Genomic DNA, 27,520 nt, shown 5'->3' with positions numbered 1-27,520 from the left:
TTTTTTTTCCTGAAATTATAGTTTATTGGGCAAAACTTTGGTGGGCCAGCTACCTTTTCATTTACCACTACAGTCCACCACTGCACCTATCTGACTGCTGTGAAATTGACAATAATCAAACCTAACAGTCTAGTATTCTGTTATCAGCCTGTATTTTATTTTAGCCTTAACCTGGACTGATAAAAACTGAAATTGAAACTGAAATTGAATCATCGCTGTAAAGAGTCAAAAGGAAACCATAATTGAGGCTGCTCTGATGTCCTGAGCTGAACTTGTTGCCAGCAGGCATGCAGACAGAGGCACAATGAGGCCATCTACTGGATGGAAGATTACAAGGGAGAATGAGAGCGGGGCGGAAGATGCAACGCTGTGGCATTACTGTCACCTCAATAAACATGACTGCACAACACTGAATTACATTAGAATCCCATGAGCTACACTGCAGCAGAAAGACCCATGAATTAAGAGTGGCATTGAGTATTGTGGTGTGTGTGCGCGTGTGTGTGAGTGTGCGTGTGTCAGTGTGTAAAAGAGAGAGAGAGAGAGAGAGAGAGAGAGAGGTAGATGTGAATTGCAGAGGCGAATGCGACCGTGCCGCTGGCTGCCTGGAAGGCCGGGCCAGTTTGGATGTTAACTCTTTACAGTAGTAAGCTGAAATTCCCTGTGGTGTGTTGTGTGTGTTGTGTGTGTGTGTGTGTGCGTGTGTGTGTGTGTGTGTGTGCGCGTGTGTGTGTGTGTCATTGTATGTGCCTGCATGCTGTGTATGTGTGCCATGTTTGTGTGTGCATGTACAGGTGTGTGTGTGTGTCTGACTGTGTGTGTGCATATGTGCATGTCTGTGTTTTTGTATCAGTAGGTGAATGTGTGTGTGTTTATGTGGGCATGTACGTGTATGTGTGTGTTTGTGTCTGCATCTGTGTGTGTGTGTGTGTGTGTGTGCGTGTGTGTGTGTGTGTGTGTGTGAGTAATGCATGTAGACAAGCCAAGTGTAAGAGGCCTGGCAGACACAACGCCCACATTTCCCTGTAGCACAGAGCTAGGGTGTGCGTGCAGCCGAGAAAGATCAACCCTCGACCACGTCACACACACGCACGCGCACACACACACACACACACACACACACACACACAACCAGCCATGCAGGGTAATTTATGTCTGCTCCATAAAGCAAACAAAATAGAATAGAATAGAATAGAATAGAATAAGGTCCCAAAATGTCTAATAGGGATAGTGACTTTTTGATTTTTTGGCGGTTATATTTCTTCGCCACACACTTGTCATATTATGGGGGGAATGTTTCATTTTGTTTGTCCTTGATAGCTTGATAGCTTTGTTACCTTTGCATTTCTTTTTCCTAGATTCCTCCCTGGTAAAGAAAAACAGACAACTAAAAATCAAAACATAGTCATACCTTTTATTTTTACGGCTTTGTCAAGATTAGCATTTGTGGTTATGATGAATTGAATTTCGTATCTTTCATTTGAAGTGAGCAATTACAGTCTTTTGACACGTGCGTGTTGGTTTGATTGTAATTAATGCAGTTGGTTTGCTAAGGACCCAGTGTCCTAGAACTTCATTTAAGTTTCCATGATGTCCAGATTTTGTGGCGACTCCCTTGCTAACAGGAAGTTAATCAAAGGACTCAATTTGTTCGTCCACTGACCCTCAGTAATTCCTATAGGCACTGAACTGGAGGAGATAACCTGACTGGTTACTCACCATGCCTGTATGATACAGACTTATCTCTTTGGGGAAAAAGTGCTATCCTTTAATGTTGCAGGATTCAGGCCAAATACAGTCCAATTTAGAAATATGACCACAAGCAGGGACTCCAGCATTTAAGCCGATATGGAAATGCCAAAGATTTAAGGCTGTCAGGGGGCCAAAAGCTGCAGGAGAATGTTCAAAGATTAGGTTTTGGCACTCACAGTGAGTTTCATAATGAGGGTTACTTGCACATTGAATGAGATTGAGACCGCTATAATCTAAACACACACATCCATTTGTATTAACCTCACTGTAAATAGATAAATGCTGCCAAGTGGGATGTGTGGAGCCAAGTGCCATCTTTCAGCACCCCGTAGATGTATTTACAGGAAATTTGGTATTCATGCTCCAAAAGGAGTTCCTTAAATTTGAACAAGGTTTCACAGTGGTTGTGCAAAACAACATGTTTATGGGACATTCCTGAGCATATGGTGGCTGCTTTCATCTTATATAAATTTAAAGTAATTCATATTGAAACAAAAGCTTCCAACCTGCCCAGACACGTCCAATCTTCTATGCAAAATAAAATCTTGAAATCGCCTTTACAAATGGCATAGAGACAATTAGAGGCAATGTAAGTATCCCAGCAGTTGTGTGTATGATGCTTATTTAACTGCTGGGGAGAAATGATCAACAATAAAAGGATTGCTGTTACCAATAACCTAAGCTATGGCTAGCAAGTTTAGAGAGCAAACAACCAAAAATACAGAGCATCTTGGCAGAGACCAACAGCCAAGATAGTAACAAAATAACAGCAACAGGTTAGTTAGCTTAGAATTAATGTTTATTGTCATAAGAAATGTATTTCTGAAGGGGGAGTTGTTCTTCTATGCAGTAAAATGAAATGCCATGTAAAAGGTAATAATAAAACTGAAATTTGGATCATGCAATCCTGTGCAGTATCTTTCAAGCCAGCCAGTTGTGTAAAAACAGCTTTAGATTATACTCACTGAAAATAACCAACTGAATATAACATAAAAAAGGAATTATCCTTTCAGACAGCATTGACTCATCATATCATCCATGAACAGCATTTCACTGACATCTGACATGTCACAGGGCATGGAGCAGCTTGTGTGTGTGTGTGTGTGTGTGTGTGTGTGTGTGTGTGAGTGTGAGTGAGGGGCCAGGGATGGATTGGGGGGACTAATCAGCAACAAAGATGTTCCACTTCACAACAACAAAAAGGGACCTTCCACTCCACCACTCCACTGTCACCAGAAGTAGTTTCAATGTAGCGGCTTACTGACCGAGTCTCTCTCTCTCTCTCTCTCTCTCTCTCTCTCTCTCTCTCTCTCTCTCTCTCTCTCTCTCTCTCTCTCTCTCTCCCTCTCTCTCTCTCTCTCTCTCTCTCTCTCTCTCTCTCTCTTTCTCTCTCCAAATCCTCTTTGTCACTGTGACATCCATCAGGCCTCAGGTTGTAGTGGAGCCTCTAACCGCCATCACACAGGACCAAGAAAATGTTTGGCACTAATCCCACCACTGAGATTCGCCAGAGGACACACACACACACACACACACACACACACACACACACACACACAATGACGTTCATGACAGCAATTGAGGCAACAATATAACTATCCTCATTGTGGCACTCTGAGGCTATGTGTTTCAAAAGCTATGATCTGTGTGTGTTTGTCTGTATGTGTGTGTGTGTGTGCGTGTGTGTTTTCATATGTTTGCTCTCTTTCTCTATTCTCTCTATTTGCTGTGTCCGACAGCTTTTATGTGATTAAAGCTTGTACAAAAGCGTTTCACATGAGAGAGAAGCCTCTCGCTGCGTCCGAAGGGCATCTGAATGATCTCATTGAGCCATTAGGCTTGTAATTGGTGCTTTGCTTTGAATTCCCCTGAGCTATAAAGTTATTTATTTACACTGCATAAGATAATGAGGACATCGGGGTGAAAGAGTGTAAAACTAAAGAGATGACAAGTACCGATCAAAAGGGAACAAAGCACTTTAATCATAACAAGCACCAAAGAATGCCCTAAACTGTCTGACTGAAATCAAATATCAGTAAAACACGTTGAATTAAAATTTAAGCACACAACTGACCTTTTAACATTTCACATCTTTCCAAATATTGTCTTTTCTTTGCTGGTTTTATTTCATTATGTGATGTGTATGTATGAATGTAATGTTTGTTTAAGCTCTGCAGTGCACAGAGAACATTTCCAGTTGTGGGCAATAAAACTGTCCTATTCTATTCACACACACACACACACACACACACACACACACACATAAGCTCATGCTTTCTCGATTTGTCTTCCTCTCCCGCACTCTCCCTCTTTCTCTTCCTTTATGTCCGAGGATAAAGGATTCAGCTGAATTGATGATGTTTTGACCATCTGTCGACAGCCTCATTTGATAAAGTAGTTTTATAAAGAAGTGGAGGCACTAGTCACACACAAGGTTAATCTCTAAGCACATTACACACACACACGCACACATACACACACACTCACAGACTTATGAATGCCCCCACCCTCCCCTGCTCTATCTATCTATCTATCTATCTATCTATCTATCTATCTACCTATCTATCTATCTATCTATCTATCTATCTATCTATCTATCTATGTCTGTATGGTATGATATTGTTGTATTCTATACTGTAGTTTAATACGATTCTATGATGTAATAAAGTATTTTGCCTTTTGATACTTCAAAGAGGAGTTGCCTTGGTCTTTACTTAAAGTTTTGTATTAAACTACAGTGCTATTTGAATGTAAATTGTAAAATACCTGAATTCTTTGTGTGACCACAAACTGAACAGATGCTGTCCTAATCTGGGTAAAACTGGATGTGCCAATAATTGAAACTAAGGCATCTAAGCAGGCTACAACAGACCATTAAAAGTAGTTGCAAACACAGTTTTTTGCCCATAGACCAAAAGAGCACCCTCTTATACTACAGAACCCAGCAGTAGCGCTGATTTTTGCTTAAGCATTGTAGTTTACCTTGGTGTGTTTTGTATCTTTTATAACCATTTGGTTGAGCCAGATTGTCTCAGGGAAGTCCTGAGGCGTGGATGTACTGGTAAATGTCACACTCAGGACCAGCTGGCTGAGGAAACATTTCCCCTCTTGATATTTCCAAAGCTTACAGGTGGTGGGAGAGGAGCACCTGTTTTAAGTTTGTTATAAAATTTCATGGCCATCTTATGAATTTTAATTACTAAAGGGAATTGGTAAAGTTCTGCTTGGCATATATTATCTCTTTCCCTTTCTCTCTCTGTCTCTCTCTCTCTCTCTCTGTCTCTCTCTCTCTCTCTCTCTCTCTGTCTCGCTCTCTCACACACACACACATGCACCATGGGACTGTTGCCAACAGAACACTTTATAAAATACCGTATCCCCTTTTATTATAAAAGCTTTGCAGCTCAGCTCAAAAGTACGCAGCTTTTAATTCCAAGCCATGCAAGATTACAACATACTGCAGAATGCAACACAAAAAAACTTTAACCTCACTTAACTCCAAGCTGGGGATGTTCTGGTTTAGGTAGGGGGTGTGTGTGTGTGTGTGTGTGTGTGTGTGTGTGTGTAGGTGTGTGTGTGTGTGTGTGTGTGTGTGTGTGTGGGTGTTCTTGTAGTGGCACTCAGCGAAGGAGACAAGCCTGCGGTGGCGTGAAGCTAAGCATTACACAGGAAGCGTTGATGAATGAAGCATCTTAACACCCTGCTCTCTCCGAACGCTCCCTTCTCGACAAACTTAACAAGGATCTCATGCTGTGGCCTCTGGTTGTACAAATTGAAGTGTGTGAAATCCGCGCCTCCCAGCTGCGGTGGCCTGGGATACGGCCAGGGGACATAATCAGCAATGAGCAATGAAAGGAGAAAAGGCAACATTGGGCAATCATTTTGTGGAATGGGAAATCCCACAGAGTCAGACTAACTTTTCCAAAGATGATTATCCTGGATGATATTTTATTACAATAACAGAATGGAAGTGACTTCTGCTGTTAGGAGCTGGTAGCGCATCGGAGGTAGCGAAAATAATTGCTCCGTCTGAGATTTTGGGCTGGTAGAGGACGGAACAAATCAGCTTTAGAAACAGGCTGCTGTGTGATCTACTGATATGGGACAACACTACACACACACGCTCACATACACCCACATACATAAACACACACACACGACACACACCAACCAAACACACAGAGAGACAGACAAACACTGTGTGTGTCTGAGAAATAAAAAAAAAGGCTTAAAATGACTTCAAAACATTTTGATATCCATGAAATGGGTACAGCTTTTCAGTGATTTGGTTTCCCTGAACTAGAAGCTGCATGTTTTGAATGACATAAGCAAATTCTTGATCCTACAGTTATTTTAGGTGGTAGCCTACTTTTAGTTGAGGGATGTTTCCTAAGTATGAGAAACATAGATAAAAACGACTCTAAAGCCAGATGAGACCTTAGTGTTCACTGATATGATATGGAGTAAGAAGTGTAAAACTTCAAAGTGTAAAAGAAATCTTGACCCAATTTCTCCTCCAACAACCACCTCAGTGTTGTCAGTGTTATGGTCAGCAGCTGGTGATCCCTGGCAGTATTTCAGCTAGCTTGTCATTCCTATGCATTCATCCATCATGATCTCAGTCATATCATTGTTTCTTATCTGATATGAATAGACTCGAGGGAAGGGACTGAATTTAGCTGGACTCTGCAGATCAAAACATCACTCAGGAAGACATCAATACTTCTGTTTTCTTCTGATATTGTGAAAGCCAGACTTTCATCAATGTTGTTGTCACTCTCCTCCAGAAAACTCCATTAAATCTGATACCGGCCATCACGGTATGTCCTGGAGTATTGTCTTTAATAAAGCTTTGGAGGTGCTGTCAACACCGATGTGCTCAATAAGATTGATGTCGGTAGCGAAATCATTGTATAAACATCAGAGATGTGAGCAATGCATCCAGGATCATGGATGCCAACAGTGACATCTTATCATGCATGCAGTTAACTAGTTGGAGAGAAAACCAGCAGGTCTCTGGGGTCTTGGGGACCACTGCTATCGACTATAGAGCTGTTTGGACATGACGCATCATTCTCACAATGACTCTCAGGGTTTTCCCGTTCATCCTCATCGGTCACCATGTGATGTGTCCTTAGTTGGCAAGTAAACCTGCGGGATCGTTCTTCATCCTCCATGCTCAGCCGCTCTTTTGTTTCGGAATCATACAGTATATCGGCCATTAGGTATCAAAAATATCACCTGTGTGTCTTTATTAATTGTGCAACTTTAAGTACACAGCCCATCTCAAACAGTAAGGATGCGTTCTCCAGTGTTTCTCAAGGGGTTTTTACCAGCAGGAGTACACGTGTTTCGCAGGGTTTCTTAGGTTTAGCTGTGACCGGATTCTGCACGAGCACAAACATAAACACACACACACAGTTAATGTAGTGTTTATTCTTGTACTGTCACCCCAAATAAATAAATAAACAAACAGAGTACTCCCTTAGGCCAGTGACAATAACCCAGCCAGGCGATTAGAGAGCAGAGCTACCTGTCTAGTTCATTGATAATCTCTCCCTCTCTCCCTCTTCTAGGCTGTTTTGGGCGAGCTACTTTGTAACTTTACCTCAGCTGATGTCTCACACAGGACGATTCCCCCTTCATTGGTGCGGATCATACAAGTTCCATCAAAGCGGGGCATCCAACCCACAGCTGAGATAAGAATCAGACAGGAGGCGGGGTCCTGGTGGCTCAGTACCATGTCAACACGACATCCTGGGTTCAAATCTGGCCTGGGACCTTTGTTGCATATCATCCCCCTAATCTTTCCTGTCTATCTCTACTTTGAACTGTCTAATAAATGCGAAAATGCCCAAAAATAATCTTAAAAGAAAAAGATTCAGACAGGAGTATCAAACCATATAGCAAGGGATTCCAATGATAACCTCTGAAACATCTATTCAATCAATCAACAGCACAGCAGTTTTCAGCATCTCTGCTGTCAGATTATTCCTGATTGAGTCAATTTAACACATGAAGCACTGTGCGCTCTGTTTGGCTGGACTCATCTCAAAGATACCTGTCCCCAGTAATTTCGGGACAGGTAGTGAAATGTATGTTTGACACAAAGTATATCCACAAGCCGCAACTTTTACCCCTGCTGTTCAGTTTATCTATATCAGTAGTTAAAGGTGGAGGTAGAACGACAGCTGAGTTTCATCTTCATCTGCATTCTGCACTATTATTGATCATTAAAGTAGAATAGAGTTCATCAAGCATGGTACGCTTAAAACAAATAGCAGATTCAAGTCAGTAGAATATCTGGACATCTGATTTCTCTGTGTGTATAGTAATGAATCCTCTACATGAAAGGTGACTTTATTCTACAGTCTGGAGAGGAACGTGAGCCAAATGCTTAATATGTCATGTAAAGTAAAAACTATGTTGTCCTGTTTTCTGCTCTCTCTCTCTCTCTCTCTCTCTCTCTCTCTCTCTCTCTCTTGCTCGCTCGCTCGCTGTGGTCCAGCAGCTGCAGGTTGTGCCATGTATGCTGTGTATCTCCTGACACCACTAACCCTCAGCGGGGGGAGGCTGACTTATCTCTCATTACCAGATCCAGCACATGCTGCCAACCTTTTACAAGCTTTGTGTCTGTGTGACTGTTTCACCCACTCTATCTCTGCCTGCAGTGGTCTCATACAGTATGTGTGTTGGCATAAAGGTAGAGAGAAGTGTGTGTGTGTGTTTGTGTGCATGTGTGTGTACGTGTGTCTCTCTTTCTGTCCCTCTCTATCTCTCATTCAACAAGTAATGAGTATGTTATCGTAATCATACTGACAGTCATTCCTTTGACAATTTGCCACACAAACATTTAGTTTAGTAAATGATGAATTTGGCAAATTATTCAAGACCCAATATAATGAACTGAATCTCAATTCTCACAAATCATAGCTATGCCTGTGTTGCTTCATTTACAAGCAGACATTTTTTAGATTCTCTTCTATCTCTTCTTGTCACTCTTCCTTTTAACCACCGAACCCCTCCTCCGTCTAATCCTCCTTAAGTCTTTTTCCTCCTCCTACTCTCACAGAATTATCATTGATGTGTTTCTAGATTGCCTTCAAAAATGTATGCACATGGTTGGAGTTGGAGTAGAGTCAGGCAATAATAAACACTGAAATGTCAGTTCCTAAAAATACCTTTGGTTAAGGTTTCAATAAAGATTTAGGTCTTGTCGTTTGGATGTAAAACAAAGCAACATTGCTCTCGGTATGCTTGTTTTTCGAAGGGCTGTAACTTGGTTCTGTCGGTGCCACAGGGGCCGCGTCGAACCACCACACCCCATTAGCTACCTTAACCATTTGCTGGTGTGGTCGGACTCCCTGTTGAGATGAGAGGTTTGAATATTCTCAGAAGCCGCTGCCACACAATACTGCAGCACCAACAGGGCGTGAGGGATGAAAAGGAACTAATGGTCTAGTCTTCTATGCGGCAAGATGTGAACACGGTTCCTGGGGAGGTGGGAGGTGATCCACACTAGGAGAAGGGGAGAGAGAGAGGTGGTTAGACTATTCAGCCACAAGCACACCTCCAATTCCTTAATTCACTCCAATCTCCATTCCACTGAGACCAATCACAACTCCCTCCTGCTGCGGCTTTTGGCCCGGCTCTTCCGCCCAAAGGCTCTCCCACACTCCTCTGTGCTGCTGACATGTATTTAAAGCCAGAGCAGATTCTCATGTAGGAGAGTGATTAGATCCACAGCTAGTGTGATAAGTATGGCCTTCCATCGTGCAGGAACGTGTTGTCAACGGTGCTTAATTGGCTGAGTCTCCACTCAGCCAATTAAGCACCGCTGACAACACATCAACATACACATCCTAACAGTCTGCGTCATCATACATGCTACAATCTTTCTCGCTCGCACACCCCTCAACTCTCCACCCGCTCCTCATGCTGCTTGCATTTTTCAAAATCGCACATTTGGCAGTCAAAGGCTCAAACTGAGGGGATCAGGACCTTTTAAATCTGTTGTCTATATTGCTAAATTAATTAATGACAAACACATGGCAAACACATTGTCATGTCATGCTAAATTGGTGCTATATTGTTATCAGGGCAGAATACCATTTAATTTGGACATAAATGGCAAGGCATGTGTGGGCTGCAACACTAAATGGTTTGCCTCATTAAATGACTGTTTTAGCTGTAAATTGAGTGCTTTGGTGTTCTTCTTTTGATATTTAGCAACCATTTTGCTCAGGTCTTGATTTTACACACAATGATCTGACTTCAAATGAATACCTAGATGGTTGCTGTAACATTCTCATGTGATTCTGTAGCCTTGGCAACTGATGAAGAGGCTCTGTTCACGCTGTTTATTATCCATAAGCTTGATATGTGTTCCTGCAGAATGAAAAGGCCATATGTTTGACTGCATAAGAACGCGTCACTATATACAGGTTCATTTTTGTCCTCAAAGTAAATTGAGGCAAGGCTTAACAAGTTTCTGAAATTAACAGTGCTGAATGTCACAACTCTTGACACAGGCTCTCACCTGATAGTGATGAGGTTTTTGGTTTGTGTTTTCTAAACCAAGAAATGCACAGAGATTTTATGTAACATGTAAAGCATTAGATTTTTGATATATGTAAAATGTGAATGAGAATTGTGAAGTTATGTCTGCAAAGAAAAAAAAACACAACACTAAAGCAGCCTACAGCTTTGGAACCACAGTCGTATTTTAAACACATGGGCAGCCTTCCATAATGAATGGCTTATAGCAGATTATACAGTATACGGTTTATGTGGATTTGAGATTGGTTTGTCATTTGATGTTGTGTAACCCACAATAATGTACAGAGAGAGATAAAGACAGACTGACAGACAGAGAGGACTGGTGGTATAAACTCCACAGTGACCTCATTGCTACCAATCACAACCTGGTTAGTCATGTGTCTATTCATCATTTTTCCCTCTATTATTTTCTATTTTGTTCTTCTCAAAACAGTTAATATCTCTTTAATCATTTCCTATTATCCATTTCTCTCTCTCTTTCTCTCCATCTTCTCTCAATTACAGGTTCAAGCCCACAGCACCTGCCTTCCACTTCCACTTGCCTTCCTCCAAAGTTCATGGCTGTTTTCAGAGCAATTGGAAAGCCAATAAGAGTGGAAACACACACACACACACACACACACACCCAAAGGCATGGAAGCAAGCCTGCTTACTTGTCTCTCAGGTAAGCAGTTGCTTGGTAAGCAGTGTGTAATTGCTAAGCAGAGCCAAGAGCAAAGCAAATGCATAATCTGGAGGTACGCGGACTTTTAGGAACATTGTTGAATTATGGATTTGATTTTATTTGGAAACAAAAGGGCATCTTTATCTTTTTAGAGTGCAGTGATGAAATAAAAGGAGGTAATATTTTCACCCGCGTCTGTGTGCTTGTCTGTCCGTCTGTCTATCTCAAAAAGTTAGGCACGGATTTGCACAAAACTCGGTATGAAGGTTGGTTATGGGCCAAGGAAGAACTGATTAACTTTTCATGTCGATTGGCCAAAAGGGGGCGTGGTGGTGGGCGTGGCATATCACCAAAAGGTGTGGTCAGACATGGCGAAGGTCTGTGCTCTACTGCGCACATTTTCTCGTTTCTCGTGGAAATATTAGGTAATGTCTAAATTGTTGAATAATTTGTGAGTGAATAAAAGGTCAAATTCAAACCAGTGCCTGTTAAAGTTCTATTGTGTGTCTAACAATGTATGCACGTGTGTGTGTGTGTGTGTGTGTGTGTGTGTCTGTGTGTGTCTATGTAATTCAGTTAGCTAGGAGAAGCCTACGTATGACAGATATTTTCAGCTGGGGACGGTCCAAGTGTATCCTCTCTTTACCATCTTACATCATATTTAATATTGTCATCAGGCCCGTCCCTCGCTGCCATTTTGGCCCAAACTGGATGAATAAATGTGTAGCCAAGCATGAGGACGCAGAGCAGCATCTTTATTGAAGAGCACACTGAAATTGTCCAAAAGCTGCCTGGCAGGCTGAAGTTGTATTTCTGGTCATACTAGCTGATGGGAGTAAAGAGAGGTCTAAAAAAGTGTGTGTATAAAAGAGGAGGGGAATGCAACAATAAATAGGGACATTGCAGTGCCTTACATTAGTGGCACAGTGAGAAAAACATTATTTTCTATTATGTCATAAATTAGGTAAATACCTGGTTCCTATCTACAAATTAGGAATTAGTAATTATTATGATATTTTTATTATTATCACTCATCCCCTTCCCTGTTTTTATCAATCAAGAAAAATGCAGCGTAAAAGAGGTAATTTGGTGATCAGTAAATGTTTAATCAGTATCTTTGCCAAAGACAACATAAAGCTATCACTTCCTAATTGAAAACTATCATGCAGCAAAACAGAAAATGTGTTTGGGTATCAGTTATGTTCTTTTCATATCACACTATCATTATTTCTTAACCTCCCATTAGGAAGAAAAGGCAGATTGAAAGGATTTTAAAATATTGTAAAGCAAGAATTAGGATCTCATTGGACCAGAGTGAAATATTTTCCAAGTAAATCTTTTTTAAGTGATGCCATATGTAATACCCTCTAATCTCTCTCGATGACATCTTCATTAAAATAGAGATTCTTTTACCCATCAAGTGCTTTTTTTAAGAGCAGGAGACGTAGCTTCAACTGCAACTCAAATTCGTTTTGACAAATCATGACTGTGTGTGGGAGGAGCTCTGCTTGATGTGCACATGCAGCAGGACTTCAAAATCATAGCAATCAAAGAAAAAATGCTTTAAGACAGTGCAGTGCCTCAAAGCGTTGGACTGAATGTAAATGCGAGGTAAAGCAGTTGAATGAATGGAGGAATAGGCCTGTTTCTTCCTGTAAGCAATGAAATGTTCATCCAGTGGTGCGTATTCTTACCTTCTAAGAAAATACCAGGATGTTACACTGTTCTCTGAATTTGAACAAAAACATTGTGATGCTGATCAGTGTTTGACTTTAGGATTTGAATTTAGTATATTGAAATTGTCATACCCACTACTACCATGCTGGTTCTGCATGCGGTCCATCATTACAAACACATTTCGCAGCCAAGCTTTGTTCAAACCCACAGAACTTTATTTTAAATTGTAGTCAAGACCCCAAGGTTTCCAAAGATACCAAATATGTCATGCTGAATTACAGGGAAATGTGTATAAAATGATGCACAAACATCTAGATTTTTTTCCATTTGATGCAATGGTGCAGCCATAAAAAAATGATGCCTCGGGTTTGAATATTTCAGTCAATATAAGTGTGCTGTAGCTTGAAATGAAGCGTTGGAACGAGCAGATTCAGAATATGCATGTGACATTGTCGTACAGTATGGAAAAAATGTGTTTTCTAACTTTGAAGCTACTTAAGAGGAAATTTAAGGAGAAACAGGGTCCAAGGGGATACAGCATGCTGACAACTTTCACATAATCTTTGCACTTACTGTACGTAATTACGCTATAAAATACAGTTAGTATGGATAATATTTACCGCAGCTTTAGCATTGAGTTTTTTAGACAATGCTGAAATCCCCTCTGGACTGAGAGGTTCAATATGAAATCCTGTGATTCCGGATGATTCTTCAGTTCTGGTGTAACCAAAAGGAGTCCAATCTCACTTTACTACATTGCTGGAGAAATGGATGGATGGATGGAGAAGCTGCACAGAGGGATATGGCATGGCAAGCAGGACTGAGCGTGGCAAGAAGAGGACAAGTCACTGTTCATCAGACGGGGGAGATACGCTGCTTTTCAGCTTCTCATCCAAGTGCAAGTGTCAGAACGCATTCCATCTCTATTTTCCGCTCAAAAAACCAAAATAAGCCGTGCTCACAGCATTCAGTGGGACACAAACCCAGTTCAGCACTTCACTGTTTTATTGAGAGAGGATTGCTCTGAAAAACCAACAGTTACCACCTCCACCCCCCCTCCCCCGATCACTCTGAGGGACTTTTGTTGATTCCCTCTGTCATCAAATGGATGATTTCAGCCCGTCTTGAACACAGTGAATGCAGACTGAAATGCTATTACAGATGGACTGATCAATACGCTTTTTTCTTCTCTTTTGCCCCCACTTCCTTTCATCTCCCCTCTCTTCCAAGAATCTCACCAAGGCTTTCAAGTCACCCGCTTCGGATGTTATCAACAAGCGGCACTTAGGGCTGTGTGCCATCCAAACTCTCCCTCCAAACACCAGACAGTTCAGTGAAACATAAATCTGTCTGTGGCTTCACCTTTCTACATCTGTGTGAGTGACTGTTCACATTAATATCATAATGTGATGCAAGGGTTTGGGTTAAATTGAGTGTCTATATAAGAGTGAAATAAGCAACTTAGGTTTTTCCAACAACCACTTGGTTTGCTTCTCTCATCCTCACTCATCCTTTCTTCTCTCCACTCCATTCTCTCAGTCATTTTTTATATTCATCTCTTCTTATACACTGTTTTCCCTCTAACTTCTCCCCCTGTTCTGTTTTCTCCCTAGTGTCTCCTCTCTTTTCCTCATTTTTCCCTCTGCTCTATCCTTGCTTGCCCTCCTACCGTATTTTGCTGATAAGCGTGAGAGAACCAGCTGGTTCCTGGTTAGTCTGTGTGATTATCACACACACCAAGTAAACCAATCGCATTAGCCATTTGGGCGGGGTGACAGTGGTGCGTGTGGGATTAGGCTTTCACACACACACACACACATACACACTTGCACACACACACAAATACCTCCAGTGGTCCAACACAACACACAAGGTCACGGCATTTTCATGTCAGGACAGGATGAAAATAGAAAGAGGGCCATGAGCTGGACGGACTGAGGCACAATGAGTCAGTGGGCTGATAACACAGACAGACTGAGTCAGTGGGCTGAAAGCAGAAGGCAGTTTGTGTATGTGTGTGTGTGTGTGTGTGTGTGCGTGCATGTGTGTGTGTGAGCGGAGAGAGAGTCAGAGAGAGACGATGTTCCCAGGTTGTGTAGGGGGAAGGCTGCAGGTGGTTAACACCAGGCCTGCAGGTCCCTCTGGACTTCAGCAAACTGTTCTTCAACCCCAAACACATGCTCAAAATAACTCCCGTCCCTTTATCCCAATTACCTCCATTCTCTCTCTCTCTCTCTCTCTCTCTCTCTCACTTACTCTGCTGTCTTACACTCAATATCTGTTCTCTCTCCACTCATGGTCTTTCATATACCATCTGTTTTTCAGTTCAGATTTGTTTTAACACTCAAGAGTGTTAAAGGTGAGTTAAGGAGATGTATTTGTTTGAAAATGTAATGTTCCTTTTCTTTGTCATTGTCTGTTCTCAGTAGGTTTAAGTGGATTTTTCTCCTCATGTCATCATTTACTATTATGCATTGTGCTGTTTTTACATTTGGGCTTGGAATATATTGCAATTTAATGTGCAAATTCTGGTGATGTCTATTAAACAAACCTTGCTTACTGCTCTGTTAAAGCATCTAATCTGCATCAAAGTGGCATCTAATGGCTGAGGTATCGCAAAAGCCATTATAGGTAACAGCCTCACAGGTACTGAGAGGAGGAGAGGAGAGGAGAGGAAGTAGCAGAGGAGAGGAGAGAGCAGGCTATAGCCTAACATTGTCACCAAGGTTTGGCAGCCATGGCTTTTCCAGTGGGAAACACTGACCTCTTGTGGTTCATGCATTGAGATGAGACATTAAATTAACTTAAAGCTACATCATGTAACTTTTTCATGGTAAAATATTGCCTTATTTTCAATCTAAGTAATATGTTGGGGCTCAACAAGAGAAAATCCACTCATCAGTGTTGCATGAGACACCACAGTTTGTCCCATTCCAGCCCTCATGATCGGTCTCGACCAGTATTTACTCAGCACACAGGAAGTGATGTGTTTAATTTGATTTTATAGGTAAACAAGAAAGAGAATTACGCCACAGTCTGCAGACGACTTTGGATGGTAGTGGGTGCAGTGTAGCATGGCAGAAGCAGCTCTGCAGGATTGGCTTCACCGCCTCCACTTCCACCTTCAGCCGCCCAGAAAAAAAAAAATTAGATCTTTGGAAACTCTCCAGGCGAAAAAGGAGACTGATAAGCAGTGCAGTAAAATAAGAATAAATATCGGCCTGCCTTTACTCAGTGGAAAGATCTGAAGGAGTGGTAAGGCAACAGAAGCGATCAGAGCAGAAAAGCAGAGATGGCTTGTTTTTGATGGACAGGTAAAATATATATGTATATATTATTTATTAGTAATTTATTCTGAAATTTTGATTACTATCAATCGTTATTAGCAGTGTGAATGATAAGTTGTTAGCCTAGGTGCAGTCTTTTCGAGGAGCCAGCTGTTTTGGCTCGTTTCACATAAAGAGCCATTTGTTTGGTTCTCAGTTGGCTCTTCATTCAGTTATGCTGACGTTTTTTTTTTTTTAAAAGTGGTTTGATTGCTGTTTGTCTGTTTGTGTGTTTTTAAAATATCGGCCGTAAAAATAATATCAGACCAAAACCTATATTGCTTTTTAATGCTGAATCAGCCAACCTGCTGATACATCGGTGCATCCCTAACTTTTGTTTGAATAGATCAAGTTCAAGTTCAGGTTTATTTATTTATATAGCTCTTTATCACAAGCATGTCTCAAAGGACTTTACAGAGAATGGGCCTAACTAGATCTAACTGTTCAAAAATCAGATGGGTGCCACTGTCCCTGAAATAAATGCATACTTGGCAAACAGGCAAAGCATGTGATAGCCTTTTCCTGCAATCTACTTTGCTGTACAGTCATCTTTCAAACATGGATCATTAGCGATTGGGGAAACATTTCAATAGCATTGCAGAGTGAAGCTGACAAAAAGCAATAGACTGGGACAAATACTGGGTTCTAGCTGTGTAGCGGTATACACTCCAGATCTGTGGGTGGCGGTAGTGCGCCATTTAACTTTAAGCCAACCACCATTAAACAAGACTAACGAAGAAGAAAGAACACGCTGTAAACTCCAAGCCCTCCGTGTGTTGTATTATGAGTGAGCAGGGAACGTAAAACACTCACACAAATCACAAATAAGATTCAGCCTCAGAGTGGAGTGAGGGCTTTGAGTTGACACACTCCTGAGATGAGATTCAGGATTCAGTAGAGTAGACTGTCTTCCCGGAAGTCACATGTCAACACTGCTAACGTCACATTTCACTCAGCGCGAAAACTGTCGCTGTACTTTCACTCTTCAGCGGAACCATAACATCAGTACTGACTAGGAGGTTAACGTCAGTTGAATTCAGCCACGGACTTGTCTGCAGACAGTTGATTCAGCGTAAGGAATCGCTGCTTTGTTTCACTGAGGTAACGTTACATTGTCTTAGCTAGCTAACCGCTACCTGTGTAACTTAGCAGCAGGTCGTAGCACGATAGCCAAACTAGCCAGTTGAGTTGACAAGGTGTCTGCCTTCAAAGTTTTACATTCAGTTACATAAAATCAGGACATTAAAAGGTCTTAAATATACGGTTAACTTTTGCCTTTAAATGCTGTGTCAGAGGTCTTAAAATGTTTTTTAGCTAAGTAAGTTAGTGTGAAGTCAACTCTGTCATGCAGACCTAACGTTATATTCTGACAGGTCGACTGTGTTTTGTACTCTTCAGTTTTATATTTGATGCGAAATTGGTCTCATATGTTATACATTTCGTTCTGTCATGAAAAAACTGTTGAATTAAACTTGCTGAAACTTGCAATTTAAATTTGAAAGCATTGTGTGCTAACTGATAAGTACTACCGGGATGATGCACGCGTCGTAACCAGGTAGATGTGCAAGCGCGTGCATGTTTAACGTTGTGCTGCAGTGCAGACGTCAAGTCAAGAAGGCAGACTGAAAATTAAGACTGACTACCTGGCTACACACAAAAAGTTTGGTAAAGTATAATGTGCCATCAGTGCAAGACATATCATTTACGGTCAATTTTGCTCCAAAGATTTGGCAGTGTAAATAAATATGTAAATGTGTGTGCACACAACTTTAGCAACCAGCCTCTGGATTCAGCGGGTAATCTGATACTAACTGCGATCGCCCTGTTATTTTGTTGCTATATATCCCACCTGTTGCTGCAACACCACTGGAGCGGCACAGTCATGTGGTTGCTGAGATGAACACACAGTAAAACTCATCATATTCCCATAGGTTACGCTTACACCTGATCATCAGTTAGTGACATGCTTTGGCAGGGTTGTCCTGTCTCAATTTTTACTGCCTCCTAATTTAGGTCATGCTCTCTCTCCCTCACTCTCTCTCACTCTCAGATAAGCCTATCCAAGAAGCAAAAATGTCAAAGATAGACAAGATGAGCATCCTGGGGGTGAGGAGTTTTGGGGTTGAGGACAAGGACAAACAGGTCATCTCTTTCTTCACTCCTCTGACTGTGCTGGTTGGACCCAACGGAGCTGGGAAAACGGTATGGCCAGCATTAGTCTCTGTCACACACGTATGTCTTTGTATTTAAAATGGAAAACAAACAAAAAAAAAACTGCCCGCTGTTCTTGCGCAGCATCTCTTTTTATAAAATCAAAAGGGGTAAAGTGTTCCAATATGAAAGTAGTTCACTGAAATTTCTTTTTAAATGTGAAAAGCAAGGTGAATGTTTTTTTTTTTTTTTTTTTCAAATGCAACTGTGCTATGGTTTTGAACATATATGGTGTAGTGTTTTGTTGGTATGAAAACCTGCATTCTCTCAGTCCTCCATGGCACACGGCTGCCTATCCCTGGTCTATTCTGGCCTTTCCTGTAGAGTGCATTTGTGTTGTCAGACCGGTCCAATTTGTTGTGAATATGAATCCCCAAGAACATGTAAGACTACTGTACCACCTCCACATTATCTCCTTGGATTGTGACAGATGTTAGTGGCTTCTTGCTCCATCTGAGTCCACTACAAGCTCCTTGGTCTTACCGATGTTGAGCTGCAGTTAGTCCTTTCAGAGAATGAACAAGAAAGGTGACAGTAATGTCTTTGAGATGACACATGCACATGGGGAATGGGGGTTGCTGGCCTGGAAAACACATTTAACTCAATTGCTCTGTTAGCCTCCCTGTTGCACATGATTTGTTGATAACTGCACCCCTCATTTTGCTTTAATCCTTATTTATTGCATATAACCCTTTCTCTCTTTGTTTGCAGACTATCATTGAGTGCCTGAAGTATGCCTCATCAGGCGAACTTCCCCCTGGAGCTAAAGGAGCGGCTTTTGTTCATGATCCAAAGGTGAGCTTAGTCTGTTATATCAGTGTAGGCATTGTACAGTGAGTTAGTTGGCATTATAACTGCTTTGGAGCTAATTTCTCAAGGGATGTGATGTCTGTTTTGCTGAATGTTTTCCTGCTGTTTTTTAATTATTCAGTGACTTTACAACTTCACCTCCACTAATCCACTGCACACCATTCACACTCTAAAAAATGTCCCACTTCTCTGCACATTTGCAAGTTTCTCATCATGTGGTTTCATGTTTGGAAGCAACAATAACATGTAAACTAACCATTTATTAATTAAATACTTGCATCTATTATTTTATATACTGCATCTATTTCTGTCAGATTATAAATTCTTCTATTTGAGCTTTTCATGAGCAGTCCTCTTCCCAGGGACAGAATATTTACTTGAAGTAAACTTCCTTTTAGACACACTGCTCCCGTTCCCACTAAGTGGAGCTGGACCTACTTATGATGGTTGTATTCTTACAACAAGCCCCTTTTTTCCTGGTATTGTCCTTATCCTGATCACATCACAGAACATTGAGTTTAAATGCTTGTATTATCAATAAACCTCAAAAATAAACTACATTGTTATACTCAAGCAGTCTGTTTTGACCCCACTCTGCTATTGCCGTAGTGGAAGGTATTAGAAATAAAATTGTATAATTGTGAAAATGTAACTTTAATTATCAATGTTCACACTTTAGCTGTATATTTTCACACAACTCCCATGATGGTTTTCTTGTATTCAGAAAGAACTATAAGTCATCGCCACAGGAACTGCACAATGTGTACTTGTCTGAGATCTGGCTAGCGCTAACAAATGTGCCTGAGGACCCTCTTCAGGTCCCCATCAGATGAGGATTATTGAGCCCATCAGTGTTAACCTAAATGAATGCCGTCTGCTCGCAGGACGCCCATGAGACGGACGTGCGAGCCCAGATCCGGCTGGTATTCACTGACGTCAATGGAGAGAAAATTGCCATCCAGCGCTCCATGTCTTGCACTCAGAAGGCAAAGAACTACACCTTCAAAACCTTAGAGGGCGTCATCACCAGAGTGAAGTAAGTCTAAAGTCGAGCCTCTCTTCACTCATTTATCATTGAAACTACAGTCCACCTACCAATGATAAAGCATTCTTTCTCAGTCATAATTTGTTTAAAGAATGTGTGTGGGGATCTCTGGCAATGGCATTTACAGATAATTTTTGTTTAATATTGATGAAAATCTGATTGTGACTTGACCCCGTCCCTTATGGCCCCCCCAATCTCCCCAGACATGGTGAGAAGGTGAGCCTGTCGTCTAAGTGCGGCGAGCTGGACCGGGAGATGATTTCTGGACTGGGCGTATCCAAGCCTGTGCTGAACCACGTCATTTTCTGTCACCAAGAAGAGTCTAACTGGCCGCTCAGCGAAGGCAAAGCGCTCAAAGAGAAGTTTGACTCCATCTTCGCCGCCACCAAGTAAAGCCAACACCTTCCATCTTTTTTTGTTTGTTGGTTGTTTTGCGATGTTTTGTTTTCTTTTGTCTTGAATGCCAGCTTAGAGCATCACAACACCTAAAATTAATCTAAAGCAAAAATATACTTGGTCAACTATTAATTTACCTGGGCAGTAGGGCTGAAAGATATTGACAAAAAATCAAATTGCAATTGACAGAATATTGCAATTACGATTTAAACTGCGATTCATATCAAGTTTTTCTTGTCATACATTTTTTTAGAACTGTAAAATTGTTTAAAGAAAAGTGATTTTGTTAAAAACAATAGGTGTAAATGTGCAGGATTTACTGAGTTTGTACTTGATTCATAGACCAAAGAAGATCATATTGCGATTTTTATCTCTTATTTTTTTGATTAATTGTTCAGCTCTACTGGGCAGGCCGCTCAGCTATTACCATTATATGGGGAACACTGTATTAGCATCTCTCTCTCCATCTCCCAGGTATATCAAGGCTCTGGAGACGATGCGTCAGCTGCGTCTGAAACAGGGCCAGACGGTCAAAGAGTGTCAGGTGGAGCTGCGCTACCTGAAGCAGAACAAGGAGAAGTCTCAGCAGATCAAAGAGATGCTGGGCGCCAAGGAGGCTCAGCTGGAAGCCTCTAAAGACAGCGTCCAACAGATAGAGGGCCAGGTGGAGCCACTTGAGGTGGGTCAGTGGTGTGTGTGTGTGTGTGTGTGTGTGTGTGTGTGTGTGTGTGTGAAAAATCGATGGAACCAGAAAAACAGTTCCTTGAGAAACTGTGTGGGCTTGCTGCAAGCAGCTGGAAGTATAAGAACACCAAAGTTAGACGGGTCAGTCCGTTAGACAGGACAGTGAGTTAGGTCTTAGACAGGTGTTAGACAGTAGTAGTGCTGGTTAGTTAGGTGGTTAGACAGGTCTGTCAGTTAGACAGGTTAATTCAGTTAGATGGTTAGTTAGACAGGTGGTTAATTAGGTAGTTAGTTAGACAGGTCTGTTTGCAGCAAGCCCACTAGTTATTTGTCTATATACAATACTACATGAGCCAGTGGAGGATGGTGTGTGCGTTTGTGTGTGTGTGAGGTTTTTCACACAATTCACTAGTTCTGCTCTCATATGCAAATAAATTCAGATGACATCACAGGATGGGAGAACCATAGAGATATAACACATATCTGTGTTATATCTCTATGGGGAGAACGCCCTGCAACGTTCCTCATCTATTAGTTTGCATGGACTGATGCGATACAGTGATGTACGTCGGTGTATATAGCTAGATCTTTTTATGATCGTAAGACAACATACGCTGGCTTTAATTAGGTCTATACATCATCACCATGAATGCACTCTGGGACTGTGCAGAATCTGCTCTTGTTTTCGTGACAAAGTTAAAACCACTGGAGGCTGGTGTGCAGGTGTGTACATAACTTGGCATGTGTCTGTGGTTGTGTGTAGGTGTGTGTCTGAACGAAGTATAGTGTAGTAGTGGTAGCGTATCCTTGATTTTGTTCATTTTATTTCATTTTCAGAATCGACAAACGGACATTGATGAGAAACTGGGCAAGGTGATGAAGCTGGACAACGACATTAAGGCTTTAGACAGCAGGAAGAAACAGATGGAGGAGGACAACAGAGAGCTGGAGGAAACGATGGAACAGGTGAGAGAGAAAAGTGTATTCATTCACATACATGAACATACCATACATTTTTCTTTTTCTATTTATCTATGAAAATGTGCAGCCGCCAGTTCTCCGTCTGACTGAGAAATAGCAGGTTATTTGTAATACAGGGGAAATAAATCATCTCATTAGTGCTCGCTGCCATGTTTTTTGTTGACATCAAAATGTAGCCATAACCCTGTGTGACTTTGCACAGACGACAAAAAACAAAAGTGAAAACGGTAGGATGTTTACATGCCACAATAACCTGTTTAATATTCGAGTAAGCCAGGCATCTTAACCGGGTTTCTCATAATTGGAGAACAAATGTAAATCTGCCTCTGCTGCAAAAAAATAGTGAAAATTCATCACTTGGGCTTATTGCTCACAAAAGATAAACAAATAAAGGACAGTTTTAATAATTATACATATATATATTGTATATAATAAGACATCTTTTAACCCCGGCCAGTACTGAAATGACCCTGTTTTATTATGTAGCAGGACAGCATGAGTAAAAACAAAACGGTAACAGGCCTTCTTATCTCTTCCACCTTTCTCCACCCTGCCATCTTTGTATCTTGTTTGTCTTTGCTCTTTTCACTGTGATTTTTCTTTTTTCTTTTTCTTTTTTCAAAATGATTTTGTTCAGCACTCTGTGTTAGAAATGGATGTGGGTGAAATCATGGCACCAAAATTACCACTCGCCCTCCGCAGATACCAGCAGTTCTGGAGGCAGCAGGGGATAATATGTTTTGGGAGAGGGGATGACAGAGGCTTAAAGGATGATTAGAGAGAGGAAAAAACTAATACGATAGAAAATGAAATAGGTGCATAAGTGAAAGAGGGATGAGGTCAAAAGAGGAAAACTCTGCAAGTCTCTCTCTTTATTTTTCTCTCTGTTTCTCTGTGTTTCTCTCTCTAGTGAAACACCTGGTAAATAGGAACCTAAACTCCAGTCTGTTTGAAGTGTAATTAAACTGAATGGGAAACTAATAAGAGCAACACAGACTGCAGATGGTGAATGAGGCTGTTGTGATTATGTAATGACAAGCCAATTCATCACTAGTCTGTATTGATATGAATGTCTTTTATGACTGTTGGGTTTCTGAGTGGTTACATCTGTCATCCAAGACTGTATTCACTGCTGCCTGTCTCACAGTAGCCTGGGATCTGTTCCTTCCCATCTGTTTGGTGCTTCTCAGGTGTGTGTGTGTGTATGTGTGTGTGTGTGTCTGAAGAGTGTGCGTGTGATAGTGTGGTTTTGTGACGGGGAGGGAGAGAGTGAACGTGTCACAGTGATTGAGTGACTTGGTTAAAGTACTCTTTTGTGTGTATGGGTGTATGTGTTTGAGTGACGAAGAGAGAAAGATTGGCAGTGTGGTTACGTGACTTGGTTGGAAATTAAAGGTGCTATGTGTAGCGTTTTGTGTCTCTCAAAATTGAGACCGCATTTCCCATAAACCCTATTACTTCCTTTGGCAAAGAAGATGTGTTTACTTGCCCCGCCTCCACCTCTGTGGCACTCCACATGTGTTTGTTCTGAAGAGCAAGATGAAGGATCAGAGCTAATAATTGCCCTTGATAACAGTGAATATGCATTCCGGCAAGGTAAACTAAGTTGAAGCTGAAAGTATGTAGTTAGAATAGTAGAACTGGAGTAAACTTCTTTATCACTTGCAACGTAAAGTGGTTCCTCTTTTGTGCTATAAAGCAATCCAAAAAAGTTCCTGCGTAATCCGACCTGGTGGCGTTTTTTTAAGGTAGTTATACTAATGTCTCAAACTTAATGTGGTAATGATGTATCTTTAATGTTCTTATGTGTACTCACAGGTTGTTGTGCAGGTGTGTATATGTTGTATGTGTATAAGGTGCCATTTGGTGGACGTTTTATCTAAATCACTGTACAGTACCATGAGTGTATACTTTTTTACCTTGGGAGGCCCAAGTGGGAATCAAACCTCTACACTCCTCTCACTGAGCTGACAGAACCATGCTCATGCTAAGCCGATGTTTTGTGTATCTACTGCAGGTGTTCCAGGGTTCAGATGAGCAGCTGCAGGAGATTTACCAGAACCACCAGCGGACGGTGAAGGAGAAGGAGAGGAGGCTGATAGACAGCCAGAAGGAGCTGGATAGAGCCGGCCGGGAGTGTCAGAGACTCAACAAGGTCAAGTCTGATCTCCTGGTGGAGCAAGGTGCACACACACACCTGCACACACACACAGACACACCTGAACACACATCCGTATCCGTATAGAGATTTATTTAAAGGACAATCATTACCGCTGCCTCATTGCGTTGAAGATGCATTGTGTTGCGTTTAAGTGTTGCCTGTGTTGTGTGTTGGATTTATTCTTATATGTTGATTATGCATAATCGAAACCAAATGTTTTACCCCATTTTTACTAGCTGTCTCTGATAAGTTTGTTTTGAAAGCTTTTAATCAGTGTTGCAATGAAAACTTACACCTACTAATATACCTAAATATATACTACTATATCTATATTGTAATAAAATAATCAATAACTGCACTGGATCATCTCAATACATGTAAGTTGTTGCTGTACTTTCTTGGTAGCATAATCCTCTGTGGGCACATTCTTTCCTTTTCGGCAGAGTAGTGGTTCCTTTTCTTTGATATGCTTTGCACTGAAACTCTGCAGGTTTGGCTGATAATTATGTAGACTTGTTTTTTTTTTTTGAAGAGCAGAGATAAACTACTCCATATCTGTACTACTACACATCTGTACCCACACAACTGAAGACAGGTCAAAAACGGTTGGACTAGGGGTGTCCTTGCGGCTCAGTTGTCATCCTTCCTGTCTCTCTTTACTGTGACTAACCAATAAAGCAGAAAGGGCATAATAGTCAATGGTCGGACTAGGCACACATGTACACATACACACATTATAGGCTTATATTCGGTCAGGTCATTGGGTGAATGCATTTCTGTATAATCTGAACTGAACTGCTTATAATGTTGATAGCGAGACTTTTAATTTTCCAAAATGTCACGGCTCCCATCTGTGGCCATTTGGTGGCAGCTGTTCTGTGTCCCTCCTGGTACGCATTAGCATCAGTTCATTTGTGCATGACAAATGGCACAAGTGAAACCAAAGTGCTTATCAATAAGAATTTGTCAGCTGACCTGCCAAGAAAGAAAGAAAGAAAGATTGTTGGGTAGATGGATGGATAGGTGGATGGATAATTGACGGATGCATGAGAGAGGATTTCCTTCAGAATAAATGAGCTGCTAAAATCCCTTTCCCTCTTTCCAGGCCGTCTACAACTGGAGGCTGACCGCCAAACTCAAAACATCAAGAACCGCGATGCTCAGGTGAGACAAAGGCAGCGGGGAAGCTGGCACAGTCTTGACTAATAGCTTTTAATTAATATTTAGCAAATATGTTTAGCATGTATCCACACTAAAAATGAAATATCTAAACAGAAAATTTAGTGGTTTGCATTATGTTGAAATTCACTGCCAAGTATCAGAAAAGTTTTTTTTTACTCATATCAATTAAAAGGTTGCATTTATTTTGGCATTTTTCTCACTTTTCTGACCCAGTAAATATTTTTTTTGGAGATTAGCCCACACTCAAGAATATTTTTGGCAGAGAAAAAATATGATGCTTACTATTTTATAATTTAAAAAATTACCAAAGAACATCTACATAATCTTGATAGCTGCATGTTTTATTTACATCCAACTGCTCTTTATTCTTCCAACATCCTAATATTACCTCATTTTAGTCTCTCTCCCTGCCTCCCTCCATCAGGTACGCTCTTTGTCATCCTACCTGGAGTTGGAGGGTTATGACCGGACGCCCTTCACTCAGCTGCAGCTGCAGAGTTTTCATCGCCACGTCACCGAGAGACTGGACCAGGAAAAAGAGACAGCCAATCAGATTATGGTAAGAGATGAGGCTTTGTGCTGCTCTGTAGCAGACCCTGACCTCTGACCTACCTGTGAAGGAGGCAATTGAAAAGAGAATTTCAATAAATATATTATAGGGCTTCCCAAAAAATGATAATCCTGATTATTTTGCTAAATATTGTGATCACAATTCACCATAACCATTGCCTCGGCTTCAGGAAACAATTATTTTATTGCACTTTTGTATCTTTAACATATTTTCAATTTTTACGTTTTTCCAAAGATGGAAACAAACATTAAAAACATTACAGCAGGGCCTGCAAGAAAGGGTTTCAGACAGGCAGACCTGTCCATGCATAAATATGCGGCAAAGTAATGCAAATTTCACCTTTTTGTCTTTCTATTCACTCAGGCGGACCTGCAGGAAAAGGAGCAGCAGAAGCAGCAGTCTATCGATGAAATGAGGGATAAGAAGACTGGCTTGGAGAGAACAGTGGAGCTGAAGAGAGACCTGCAAGGAAAGAAACAGCAAGAGATGAGGAACGTCAGGGCGGAGCTGCAGAGGCTGGAGGGCTCCTCTAGCCGGCTGCAAGAGCTGGAGAATGAACTGGCTAAAGCGGTGAGCGCACACACACACACACACACACACACACTGGCTAAGACAGGATTTTCTTAGGCGTGCACAAGTAATTGGTGTCTAATTTGTGTCTGTGTATGTGTGTGTGCATGCCCGCATGCGTTTCTCCCTTTCGGAACATGAAAAATGACTATTTGTATGAAGTTGTTTTTCTATTCCTTCATTCATTCATACATGCATTTATTTTTTTTTTTTATCTCTCTGTCTATTCTATTGATCAGTCTTGGACTTCAGATCCACTGGATTAGCTTTCTGAACATACAACTCCCATTCATTTTTAATGGCAGATAACTTCTTCCTTTTTGTGTTTCTGATCACATAACTGTGTGTTTGTGTGTGTGTGTCTGTGTGTGTTTCCCTCGTCAGGAGCGTGAGTTGCAGAGTGTGGTGCAGAGCTCCAACGTGGAGGAGCTGAAGACTGAGGTGGTGGAGCTCCAGAGAGAGAAGTCTGAGCTGGATCGCGCACAGAGACGGCTGGACCAGGAGATGGAGACGCTCAACACACACACCACCGCGCGCACGCAGATGGACATGCTGAAAAAAGACAAGGTAATGTGTAACTAATGGTGACCGGCACACACTTTGTGATGAGCGCTTGCCTTCTGTCTCGCCTCAAACTGTGAGCCTCCCAACCCCAGTGACCACAAAATTTGAATAATCTGTCTTTTCTATCTGGTTCACCACTTAAAATAATAATCTGCAACAATTTCATATAAATAAATGTCAATTTTGCTACTCTTTTTCACCAATTAATGTAACGCAATAATTATTCAACCTATATTAAGCTTTTACATTTGCTGTTCTAAACTCCCAGTGTCTGGTCGGTCTTTCCTGGGGAAAAATAATCCTCTCACTTCTCAATAGCGAATTGTTTTGAATAAATAGACAAAGAAGAACTGGGTAGTTAGCATGA

The 27,520-nt window shown here is 41.3% G+C and overlaps 1 protein-coding gene across 1 annotated transcript in view; it reads left to right on the top strand.

Moving 5' to 3' along the window:
* Positions 1-16,955: 16,955 nt before the first annotated feature.
* The window catches only part of rad50 (RAD50 homolog, double strand break repair protein), a 32,952-nt gene continuing 22,387 nt past the window's right edge, over positions 16,956-27,520 (top strand). Inside the window, exons 1-12 of the mRNA XM_071895975.2 lie at positions 16,956-17,079; positions 18,029-18,180; positions 18,901-18,984; positions 19,884-20,035; positions 20,248-20,433; positions 20,915-21,119; positions 21,962-22,090; positions 24,123-24,288; positions 25,372-25,430; positions 25,873-26,007; positions 26,383-26,589; positions 26,974-27,156. Of these exons, the coding sequence (XP_071752076.2) occupies positions 18,052-18,180; positions 18,901-18,984; positions 19,884-20,035; positions 20,248-20,433; positions 20,915-21,119; positions 21,962-22,090; positions 24,123-24,288; positions 25,372-25,430; positions 25,873-26,007; positions 26,383-26,589; positions 26,974-27,156 (1,635 nt within the window). The 5' untranslated portion in view covers positions 16,956-17,079; positions 18,029-18,051. The remainder of the gene's footprint in view (positions 17,080-18,028; positions 18,181-18,900; positions 18,985-19,883; positions 20,036-20,247; positions 20,434-20,914; positions 21,120-21,961; positions 22,091-24,122; positions 24,289-25,371; positions 25,431-25,872; positions 26,008-26,382; positions 26,590-26,973; positions 27,157-27,520) is intronic.

Source organism: Centroberyx gerrardi, chromosome 11, assembly GCF_048128805.1.
Source record: "Centroberyx gerrardi isolate f3 chromosome 11, fCenGer3.hap1.cur.20231027, whole genome shotgun sequence".
Lineage (NCBI taxonomy): Eukaryota > Metazoa > Chordata > Actinopteri > Beryciformes > Berycidae > Centroberyx > Centroberyx gerrardi.
Note: the sequence above shows the minus strand (reverse complement) of the source record. Positions and strands in the feature narration are given on the sequence as shown.